A 12,490-nucleotide genomic window follows, 5' to 3' on the forward strand; every position below is an offset into this window, starting at 1 on the left:
CTCAGTTGTGTGTCCTTTGTGTACAGGTGTGTTGTGTGTCTCAGTTGTGTGTCCTTTGTGTGCAGGTGTGTTGTGTGTCTCAGTTGTGTGTCCTTTGTGTGCAGGTGTGTTGTGTGTCTCAGTTGTGTGTCCTCTGTGTGCAGGTGTGTTGTGTGTCTCAGTTGTGTGTCCTCTGTGTGCAGGTGTGTTGTGTGTCTCAGTTGTGTGTCCTTTGTGTGCAGGTGTGTTGTGTGTCTCAGTTGTGTATCCTCTGTGTGCAGGTGTGTTGTGTGTCTCAGTTGTGTGTCCTCTGTGTGCAGGTGTGTTGTGTGTCTCAGTTGTGTGTCTTTTTTGTGCAGGTGTGTTGTGTGTCTCAGTTGTGTGTCTTTTTTGTGCAGGTGTGTTGTGTGTCTCAGTGGTGTGTCCTTTGTGTGCAGGTGTGTTGTGTGTCTCGGTTGTGTGTCCTTTGTGTGCAGGTGTGTTGTGTGTCTCAGTTGTGTGTCCTTTGTGTGCAGGTGTGTTGTGTGTCTCGGTTGTGTGTCCTTTGTGTGCAGGTGTGTTGTGTGTCTCAGTTGTGTGTCCTTTGTGTGCAGGTGTGTTGTGTGTCTCAGTTGTGTGTCCTCTGTGTGCAGGTGTGTTGTGTGTCTCAGTTGTGTGTCCTCTGTGTGCAGGTGTGTTGTGTGTCTCAGTTGTGTGTCCTCTGTGTGCAGGTGTGTTGTGTGTCTCAGTTGTGTGTCCTCTGTGTGCAGGTGTGTTGTGTGTCTCAGTTGTGTGTCCTCTGTGTGCAGGTGTGTTGTGTGTCTCAGTTGTGTGTCCTCTGTGTGCAGGTGTGTTGTGTGTCTCAGTTGTGTGTCCTCTGTGTGCAGGTGTGTTGTGTGTCTCAGTTGTGTGTCCTCTGTGTGCAGGTGTGTTGTGTGTCTCAGTTGTGTGTCCTCTGTGTGCAGGTGTGTTGTGGTTGTCGGTGGTGTCGGAGGTGCTCTACATCCTGCTGCTGGTCGTGGGCTTCAGTCTCATGTGTTTGGAACTTTTCCACTCCAGTAACGTCATCGACGGACTCAAACTCAACGCCTTCGCCGCCGTCTTCACCGTCCTCTCCGGTAAATTCTTCTTTCTTTTGTATCTTTTTTTTCGGTAAATTCACTTTGAACTCTGACCCAGAGTTCATCAAACACTGACTTTGTGTGAATATTCACCCTTTCATCTCTTCTACGATTCAACATCTGTTTCTGTTCCACCTTTTGTTTTCAACTTCAGTTTAGTTTGAATTCAATTTTAGAGTAGATGTATTCAGCATTTGGTTTATATATATATATATATATATATATATATATATATATATATATATACATATACTGTATACAGTATTTTTGTTGTTTTTTTTTAATCTTATAATAGACGAATTCACAGCTATTATTTGTTGTTTTCTATGCATAATTGGGTTTTTACTCATTAATTTACATCAAAAAATCTGCCATAAGCTAAAAATTTAACTAAAAATCCACTGAATTAATAAAAGTATGAACCATTTCAAAACAACTTTAGTATTTTTAGCTTATAGTAGAAGAATTTGTGGCAAGTATTTGTTGCTTCCTACATATAATTGGGTTTTTACACATTAATTTATATAAAAAAAATCTCACATAAACTAAAAATAAAACAAAAAATCCAATGATTTAATAAAAGTACGAACTATTTTGAAGCAGCTTTTGTATTTTTTTTTTTTGCTTATAATAGAAGAATTTATGGCTATTATTTCTTACTTTCTATGTATAATTGAGTTTTTGCACATTAATTTACATAAAAATCTGTCAAAAGCACAAAATGTAACAAAAATCCAGTGAATTAATAAAAATATGAACGATTTTGAAGCAGTTTTATTATTTTTAACTTATAATAGAAGAATTTGCGGCTGGTATTTGTTGCTTCTTATGTAAAATTGGGTTTTTACACATTAATTTACATATAAATCTGCCATAAGCAAAAAATTAAACTAAAAATCCACTGAATTAATAAAAGTATGAACCATTTTGAAACAACTTTAGTATTTTTAGCTTATAGTAGAAGAATTTTTGGCTTTTATTTCTTACTTTTTGTGTATAATTGGGTTTTAATTCATTAATTTGCATAAAAATTCCCCATAAGCTAAAAATAAAAGTAAAAATCAGATGATTTAATAAAATTGTTAAGCATTATGAAGCAGCTTTAGTGTTTTTATAGTTCATAATAGAAGAATTTGTGGGTATTATTTCTTACTTCCTGTGTATAATTGGGTTTTTATACATTAATTTTCATAAAAATCTATCATAAGCTAAAAATAAAACTAAAAATCCACTGAATTAATAAAATTGTGGACCATTCTGAAGCAGCTTCAGTGTTTTTAGTCTTGTATATATGGAGAGTTTTCTGGTCCCAGTGGGTTTTGGCTTTAATAATCATGACAATAATGGTTCGTTCAGCATTTAGAGCCACTTCATAACCTCCCCACATTCAGAAACAGATTTACGGGCTGCAGAGGTCATCCGGGGTCATCCGGGGTCAGAGGTTATCCCCTGGAAGCCTGGGCGCTGTGGGCTGCCAGGGACTTTTCCTCCAAACTCCTGTTAAACCTCTTACACAAGGCGCTGGCGCGGCGCTGGCGCCCGTGGCCTCGTCTGTGGACGTTTCGCAGGCGTTTTTAGCTGCTGCTGCAAAGACGTGCTCATAAATTCCTCAGCCGTCACAGAACGAGTGAAGGATCGGATCTGGAGCGTGTTTCATATCGGCAGGACACGCTGATGAATATCCTTCCCAGGTGAAATGTGCATTGACGTTTTAGAAATCGATATTACGGCAGTGTGGAGTCACAGGACAGAGATAAACTGAAGCCCCGCCCACATCCAATCACAAAGAGCTGAAACAACGAAGCAGAAGGGCATTGAAACAGGATCCAAACAGCATCCACACTGTAAAAAAAATCTGTAATTTCACAGAAATTTCACTGTTTATTTAAGGATTTTTCCTGTATTTTTCAGATCCAGGAAAATATCAATGAAATGACACAAACAGACTGTGATTTTACATGTCAAATGGAAAAGAACAGGAAAAAACTGGAACTGTGAAGAACCAGAAAATTTACATTTTTTAAAAAGTATTTGTTTTCTTTTTCCACAGAAAAATACAGTTAAAATACATTTACAAATGTATCGTAATTTCACAAATATTTCTTTTCCATTTATGAGATTAAACTGTTAATTTAAAGTTTAATACTGTAAACAAAAAAAAGATAAAACCAGATAAAATTACTGACAGTTAACGGTAACAGAAGTATTAGTTCTGTCAGTTGAACCAGACTTGTTTGTTCATTGACAAATATCTTGTGTAATTACAGGAGGTTTCACAACAAAACTGTTGAATAGATGTATTTTTGTGAATGTATAACATGTATAAGCACTGATAAACTGTCCAAATACAGTTTTTATCAGTGGATTGGACAACTGAGTCTCACTGAAAATTATTAGGGACCGAGCTGAGAGGCCAGAAGCCAAGGCCCCTATTGTTTTTAGTTCGTTTTTTATTCTTTTCTGTCCGCCACTTTGAACTGGATTCTGACCCCTAAACATGCTCCAAAACTCACCAAATTTGGCACATATGTCAGGTCCGGTGAAAATTTTGATAAAATGCAAAAATTAACCTCGTAGGTGCCAAAATGCACTCTCTAGCGCCACCGATGTCAAAAAACACAGAAACCACCATAGTGGCCAGCAGGAATGTCCAAGAGACATGAAACCAATGTGAAAATGTTCCTTACATCAGCACTACAAAAAATATAGGAGGACGCAATGAGCTCTGTCCAAGAGGAAGTCAGAAAATTGCCTTTCAAAGTAAAACCCTCATATATACAGTACAGGCAAAAAGTTTGGACACACCTTCTCATTCTTTGCATTTTCTTTATTTTCATGACTATTTTCATTGTAGATTCTCACTGAAGGCATCAAAACTATGAATGAACACATGTGGAATTATGTACTTACCAAAAAAGTGTGAAATAACTGAAAACATCTCTTATATTCTAGTTTCTTCAAAGTATCCACCCTTAGCTCAGATGACTGCTTTGCACACTCTTTTCAAAATAAAAGCCGCATTAAAAGGTGATGGTGGTTTCAATAGAGGGGCGCAGGTGTTCTGTAGGGATGAAAGGAGGACGGATGCAAAAGGGAGGGGGCTGGTGTCTGGACGGAGAGGTGTGAGTGGAGCTGAGGTGTCAACACCCACGGGAGGCGGAACTCACGGGAGGCAGAATTCATGGGAAGCAGAGTGCACGGGAGACGGAATGCACAAGAGGCGGAATTCACAGGAGGCGGAATGTACAGAAGACGGAACGTAGGGGAGGCAGAACGTATGGGAGGCGGATCGCCCAGTGCGAGGTCCCGCCCAACGCTGCTTGCAGCTTTAATTTATATATATATTTATAGGGAATTGGATTAATTTCATTTTGTTTGTTTATTTCCAGGATTTATAGAATACAAACAAATTCACAATCCCCCCCAAAAAATCATTCATTTATACTCGAAAAGGAGTGGGAAGAAGAAAAACTGATTAATCCCACCCCCATTCTCATTATCAATACCTGAACATAAGAACATTTGAAATCCTCACTCCTGTCCTTCGACTTCAACCCAGAACAATGAACTAAATAGAAGAAAACAGGCCCAAACCAAATTAGAATCAACTCATTTGACAGTATTTACATTGCATAACCAAAATGTGTGTAAAAAAAATAAAAATAAATATTGTTACTTAATTTAATTATTGGATTGTTTTAATACATGTAAATATTCTTTATTAAACACTAAAAAGTAAAAAAATATGCAAAATCTCATGTAAAGTTAGGGCAAAAAACTGCATTTTAATGATGGAAAATTACCGTATTTTTATGAGATGGTTATTTTCTGTTATTTAACAGTATTTTTTCGGCACCCCTGCTGCTGGAATAATACTGTTTTTATTACGTTTTTTTTTTTTTTTTTTTTTTTTACAGTGTACATGTGCTTTAATTCCTTTTTTATTACAGAGAATGAAATGTATGTAATGTTCTGTCTATTTCTAATAATCAAAAAATACTCTATATGGACAAAAGTATGTGGACATGTTCAATTCAAGTGTTTCTTTTCTAACGGGTCTGAAATACAAAACAACGGCAAATATTAGAAATATGGATGTTTTAATAATATTACTACCACTTCACCTGTCAGTTGTTATAATGTTATGGCTAATTGGAGTGTATGCTAACAGAGCTAATGTTAGCATCTTTCCTTAGAGTTTTTGTAGATCAAATTATACAATATTGGGAAGATATGGACAAAAGTAATGGGACATGTTGAATTGAAATGACAAATGTCATAATATAGTTTTATATTGGGATAAATATCATTGCATTCGTTAGTTTGGTTTAAATTGTTATTGTTGCTTCTAAAATGCTTCAGAGATGGATTTTACTTAATTTCTCTCAACACTGATTTTTTTTCCTTTTTTTTAAATTCATGACTATGATTTTAAATTTTCTGCCTCTAAATTTATAAAATATTTTTAAACAATAATTTCCTGCCACAACTAACCACTTCTTCACATCTCAGGAAGAAAAATCTCCCATTAAACTCTAAGGAAATATTGATGTTTATAAATTATATGGACAAAAGTATTGGGACATTTTGAACTGAAGTGACAAATGTCATAATATAGTTTTATATTGTGATAAATATTAAAATATTGATGTTTTTATCTCAAATCACCATGAACAGGACATCTTACAGCTGTAGACATGATGTGTCCCAATATTTTTGTCCCTGTGGTTTATATTGACATCAATATTTATTTGAAGTTTAATGGAAGATTTTTCTTCTTCAGTGAGAAGTGAAGAAAGTAGATGGTTAGTTTTGGTAGAAAATTATTATTTACAGAGCGTGACAAATATTTTAGAAATGTAGAGGTAGAACATTTAAAATCATAGTCATGGATATTTTAAAAAAGAGAGAAATTAAGTAAAAACTCTCTGAGGCCTTTTGGAAGCAAAGATAACAATTTAATCCAAACTAACCAATGTAATACAATGATGTTTATCCTAATTTAAATGTATACTATGACAGTAGTCTGTAATGTTTTGTATCCCAGACTCCTGCTAGAAAAGAAACACCTGGATTCAACGTGTCCACATACTTTTGTCCATATAGTGTAGGTTGGAAATGGACAGATTAGCATCATCAAATATGATCTGAAGCAGCTGCTGTCGGCTGAAGGTACTAATGAGGATTTGATCTAAAAGTACCATCAAAGAATAATCTACTGAGTGTAAAGTATTGACATTTTGCCTGTAATTATGTGAGAGATGGATCCTCAAAGAAAAACAAGAGGGGATTTGGATCTTTCAGCCTGTACTGTGCAGAGCAGAATTAAAGATTCAAGGCAGAAAAATCCATTTGGAGGAGTTTTCTGTGAGTTGACCCGGTCTGCAGACCTGGGAGGTTCAGTGCATATAGAACATCCCTTCACTGAAGACGGAACCACATCCACAGATGAATGCGAGCTCAGCTCAGCCTGTGCTTCCAAAGTGCACGTGTCACTGAAAGGAAGGGAAGGTCGTTAACTTTCCACTCAAACTGAAGACGTTTCTTAAAGCAGCGGAAGACTTTCATCACAATGTTTTTCAAATGTGTGAAACCATAGTGATATCCTAATTACCAGTAATCCATTATTCTGTCTGTGTTTACTCACCTGGATGACTGGCCTCATTATTCAGTTTCTTCTTCTCATAAAACTTTACTCTTTATTCCTCATGGTATTCAGTCAGTATGGTAATTAAGAGCGGCGCCCTCTGGTGGATTGATTAAGAAACACTCATTCCAACGTACATGAGGCGTGGCAGCGTGAAGCCACATGACGACGTTAGAAACAGACGCACATATTTAAGGACGTACAGCGAACAGAAAGCAGCCTTAATCAGATCCAGTTTATTGTCTTGTTGCTGTTCATACGACAGCAGAGCAGACAGATGAGAGCGTTTGTTCAGGATCCAAGACAGAGCAATTACAAATGAACACACTAGTGCATCCACCCAGCCTCCACCCTCCCACCCACATATGCACACACATCCCTGAGACGCTTCCACAGTTTGACAGAATATTTACAGAACTGTCAGTTCAGTGTTCTCCAGTGTCCACAGCAGCAGCCTGTGGTGTCCAGGGCACAACAATTCAAACCACCCCTGGAAGAAAAAAGAAGGGAAATCCTGAAACTAGAACTTCAAATACTAAAAAAAAAACAGCTGAAGTGCCTCCATCAGTTACATTTCGGTGCACAGCTGGGCTCCAGTCGGCCTCTGCGTCTGAACCGGACCCTAACCCATGACTCCAGAACCACAACACTGTACCCAGCTGTGGATAACCAGTACACCCCCAGTATACAGAGGTTAATCCTCCGTTTTTCTGGACAGAAGTACTAATGAAGATGTGAAGTCGGTCCATGAGGGCTTTCAGTGGCAGCTCCTAATGTGCTAATGCTAATGCTAGGCGTGCATTATGCACTGTAAAAAAAATCTGTAATTTAACTGAATTTTCACTGTTTATTTGACAGATTTTTCCTGTATTTTTCAGATACAGGAAAATATCAATGAAATGATAAAAACAGACTGGGATTTTACATGTCCAATGGAAAAGAACACGAAAAAACTGTAACTGTGAATAACCATCAAATTGAAATTTTTTAAAAGAATTTTTTTTCTTTTTTCACAGAAAAATACAGTTAAAATACATTTGCAAATGTATCGTAATTTCACAAATATTTGTTTTTTATTTATGAGATTAAACTGTTAATTTAAAGTTTAATACTGTAAAAAATAAATAAATAAAACAAAATTACTGACAGTTAACGGTAACAGAAGTATTAGTTCTGTCAGTTGAACCAGACTTGTTTGTTCATTGACAAATATCTTGTGTAATTACAGGAGGTTTCACAACAAAACTGTTGAATAAATGTATTTTTGTGAATGTATAACATGTATAAGCACTGATAAACTGTCCAAATACAGTTTTTATCAGTGGATTGGACAGCTGAGTCTCACTGAAAATTATTTATATATATATTTATGGGGAATTGGATTGTTTTAATACATGTAAATATTCTTTATTAAACATTAAAAAGTCAAAAAAAAAAAGTAAAATCTCATGTAAAGTTAGGGCAAAAAACTGTATTTGAATTATGGAAAATTACTGTATTTTTATGAGATGGTTATTTTCTGTTATTTTACAGGTTTTTGTGGAGCCCCTGCTGCCAGAATAATACCGTTTTTTTTTTTTGTTTTGTTTTTGTTTTTAAGTACCAATGAAGATGTGAAGTTGGTCCGTGACTTAACCTAAAAATGAGATGAGATGAGATGAGATGAGGCTTAATTGATCCTATCATGGGGAAATTTCACAGCTGACAGCAACAAATAGAAAACTAAAGTGTACAAAACCCAAAAAACAGAAAATATACGTGTGTAAAACATAAAATATAAGGAGAAAAAAGAAATCTGCTATTTGTATCAGCATTTATGTCAATTTAGATTTAAATTTAACCCTATAACGCCAAATGTATCATATTTGATACATGAGTTTTGATGCCTTCTACATGGTCAGTGGGAAAAACCTGATGTATCCAATTAGATCCATACAACACACAGATCATCCACCAGGGGGAGGAGTTCATTCACCAGAGGCCTTTAGTGACACTACAAGACTGGCATTAATGAGGAAGGACTGGGACCATTTTGACAAAGAATTAACAATTTATCAAACAGGTTTGTGTTATATTATATTTTTTGTTTGTTCAAAAATAATAATATTTTAGAATTGAGACCCGATGTATCAAATATGATACAAAATTGAAACTCATACATGGAAATTAATGTTTGAAAAAAATAATGTTTTTGGTTGTTCAGAAGGACCAATAAAGGCTCCGGTTTAAAGAATTGGAATGTTCTGTCAAGGATTTAATGGTTCATTCTTTACAGGATTAAATATTATACACATATTTACAATGTATTAGCTTATAGTGTGATATGGGGGGGGGGGTACTGAAACACTTTTGCACATTCTGAAGTATCTGTACTCATGGGTCTGACAGTCCTTTAAGTACATGTCCAACTTTAATCCTCTCATTTAAGCCTTAACATCGTACTTTCTGTCGAGTCTGCAAGGAAATGTGAAACCAAGGTTTGTGTCCACATGAACACACACACACACACACATTTATGTCCACATGAACACACACACACACACATTTATGTCCACATGAACACACACACACACACACACACATTTATGTCCACATGAACACACACACACATTTATGTCCACATGAACACACACACACACACACATTTATGTCCACATGAACACACACACACACACATTTATGTCCACATGAACACACACACACACACACACACACATTTATGTCCACATGAACACACAACACACACACACATTTATTTATTTTAGGTATTTTACACTGTAAAAAAAAAAAAAAAAACATAAAAAAAACTGTATTATTCCGGCAGCAGGGACGCCAAAAAAATACTGTTAAATAACAGAAAATAACCATCTCATAAAAATACAGTAATTTTCCATAATTCAAATACAGTTTTTTGCCCTAACTTTACATGAGATTTTCTTTTTTTTTTTTTTTTCTTTTTTTTTTTACTTTTTAATGTTTAATAAAGAATATTTACATGTATTAAAACAATCCAATTCCCTATAAATATATATATAAATAATTTTCAGTGAGACTCAGTTGTCCAATCCACTGATAAAAACTGTATTTGGACAGTTTATCAGTGCTTATACATGTTATACATTCACAAAAATACATTTATTCAACAGTTTTGTTGTGAAACCTCCTGTAATTACACAAGATATTTGTCAATGAACAAACAAGTCTGGTTCAACTGACAGAACTAATACTTCTGTTACCGTTAACTGTCAGTAGTTTTATCTGGTTTTAATATTTTTTACAGTATTAAACTTTAAATTAACAGTTTAATCTCATAAATAGAAAAGAAACATTTGTGAAATTATGATATATTTGCAAATGTATTTTAACTGTATTTTTCTGTGAAAAAAAAAATTCTTTTAAAAAATGTGAATTTTCTGGTTCTTCACAGTTCCAGTTTTTTCCTGTTCTTTTCCATTTTTCATGTAAAATCACAGTCTGGTTTTATCATTTCATTGATATTTTCCTGGATCTGAAAAATACAGAAAAATCTGTCAAATAAACAGTAAAAATTCAGTTAAATTACAGATTTTTTTTACAGTGCATTGAACACAACACACACACATTTCCTAGAAATCTGTGTCGTCATGAGTCAAGGTCGATGAGATATGATGCTGCGTTCACAGGCAGTCGTAAATCTGGACCGCTCAGTGTTTATTTACTGCTGTGACGCTGAACACACAGATTACCAACACGACGACACGTGGCTTCCACCATCACACACTTCATGTGACACACACACACACACACACACACACACACACATGAACATCATTCACATCTTTGATTTAATGTTTTTATGACTGATTACGTCTCCGTCTCTAATTGATCGAATGCCTTGTAACCACCGCGTTAAATCAATTGATACAGTGTAATGACTAATTATGATAATTACACCAGTTCTGATTTATTACTGATAATATGCTGAGCCACGAAGTAGATACGATGTGATTCATTAATGTTTTGTTTGGTTAATTATCTCACATTATTACTGTTGTGTTGCAACCACAGATCACTAATGACACCACAAATCAACAGAACTACATTTATGTCAGTGAAAATAAAAGGTGACGTGTGTGAAGTAGTGCTTCCAAATAAGGGTTCTGTCATCCTGTCACTTCTGTGTTCTTTATCATTTCAACACATGCAAAAATAATGACTGTGCAAATAATGTGTTTATTCAGCATCAGTTAAAGGCTCCATCTGAGCTGGGACTTCTGAAAGAAGGTGGAGATGTTTGTGAAATGTTTTACTGATGAAAATAAATCACAACCACAGTGAGTTAATATAGAATGTGAAGACGGACAGGTGGAGGACTTAAAGCTACAGGGACATTTATCACATAACGAACCTGAATGAAACCACTTTCAGTGTGTTTGTGGTAAAATTTGACTTATTTTGTCTTAGTTTATGATGGAATAAATAAAGTCATTTCTTATGTTTATCTTAGCTTATCTTACTTTATCTTACCTTATCTTATCTTATTACCTTATCTTTATCTTACTTTATCTTACCTTACGTTACCTTATCTTTATCTTACTTTATCTTACCTTACCTTACCTTATCTTTATCTTACCTTACCTTACCTTATCTTTATCTTACTTTATCTTACCTTACCTTACCTTATCTTTATCTTACTTTATCTTACCTTACCTTACCTTATGTTACCTTATTTTTGTTTTACTTTATCTTACCTCATCTTCTCTTTATCTTACTTCATCTTACCTACCTTACCTTATGTTACCTTATCTTTATCTTATCTTACCTTATCTTATCTTTATATTACCTTTTCTTATCTTACCTTATCTTATTTTATCTTATGTCTACCCCCCCCCCCCCCCCCCCCAGTGTATGCTGGGACAGACTCCGACCCCCCCACAAGCCTACGAAGGATTAAACAGTTACAGAAAATGAATGAATTTTTATTTGAGGTATTTCTGCTCTATTGGTGGAGTGCCATTAATCACCGGGGGGGGGCTGGGGGCACCAGCAGAGGCAGGGGTATATGGGACAGAAAGAAGGGGGAATCTGGGTTAGACGTGTCCCCTGTTCCCAGTAGTCAGTACCAGAGCAGGAGGTCCAGCTCCAACAGACACACCCTCAGTGGAGAACCAGGCATCAAGTGTAATATTAGACCAAAAGTTCCAGAGGTTCCAAGTTGAAGAGGACGAAAAAGTTTGTATGCAGTGAAAGTACATTTATCACCAGTGTTGGGAATAACGGCGTTAAAAATAACGGCGTTACTACCGCCATTATTGTTTTCCAGTAACGGGTAACTTAATTAATTACTATTTGAAACATTACAACACTACTAAAAAAAAAACATGAAAAAATGGTATTATTCCAGCAGCAGGGGCGCTGAAAAAATACTGTTAAATAACAGAAAATAACCATCTCATAAAAATACGGTAATTTTTCAGAATTCAAATACAGTTTTTTGCCCTAACTTTACATGAGATTTTGCATATTTTTTTGACTTTTTAATGTTTAATAAAGAATATTTCCACGTATTAAAACAATCCAATTCCCTATAAATATATATATAAATACTTTTCAGTGAGACTCAGTTGTCCAATCCACTGATAAAAACTGTATTTGGACAGTTTATCAGTGCTTATACATGTTATACATTCACAAACATACATTTATTCAACATTTGTGTTGTGAAACCTCCTGTAATTACACAAGATATTTGTCAATGAACAAACAAGTCTGGTTCAACTGACAG

At 35.4% G+C, this 12,490-nt stretch overlaps 1 protein-coding gene across 1 annotated transcript in view; it reads left to right on the forward strand.

Annotated features, from left to right (window-relative positions):
- The window catches only part of LOC115423553 (germ cell-specific gene 1-like protein), a 36,923-nt gene that overhangs the window by 19,247 nt on the left and 5,186 nt on the right, over window positions 1-12,490 (forward strand). Inside the window, 1 exon segment of the mRNA XM_030140405.1 lies at window positions 924-1,076. Coding sequence (XP_029996265.1) covers window positions 992-1,076 — 85 coding nt within the window. The 5' untranslated portion in view covers window positions 924-991.

Source organism: Sphaeramia orbicularis, chromosome 8 (assembly GCF_902148855.1).
Source record: "Sphaeramia orbicularis chromosome 8, fSphaOr1.1, whole genome shotgun sequence".
Taxonomy (NCBI): domain Eukaryota; kingdom Metazoa; phylum Chordata; class Actinopteri; order Kurtiformes; family Apogonidae; genus Sphaeramia; species Sphaeramia orbicularis.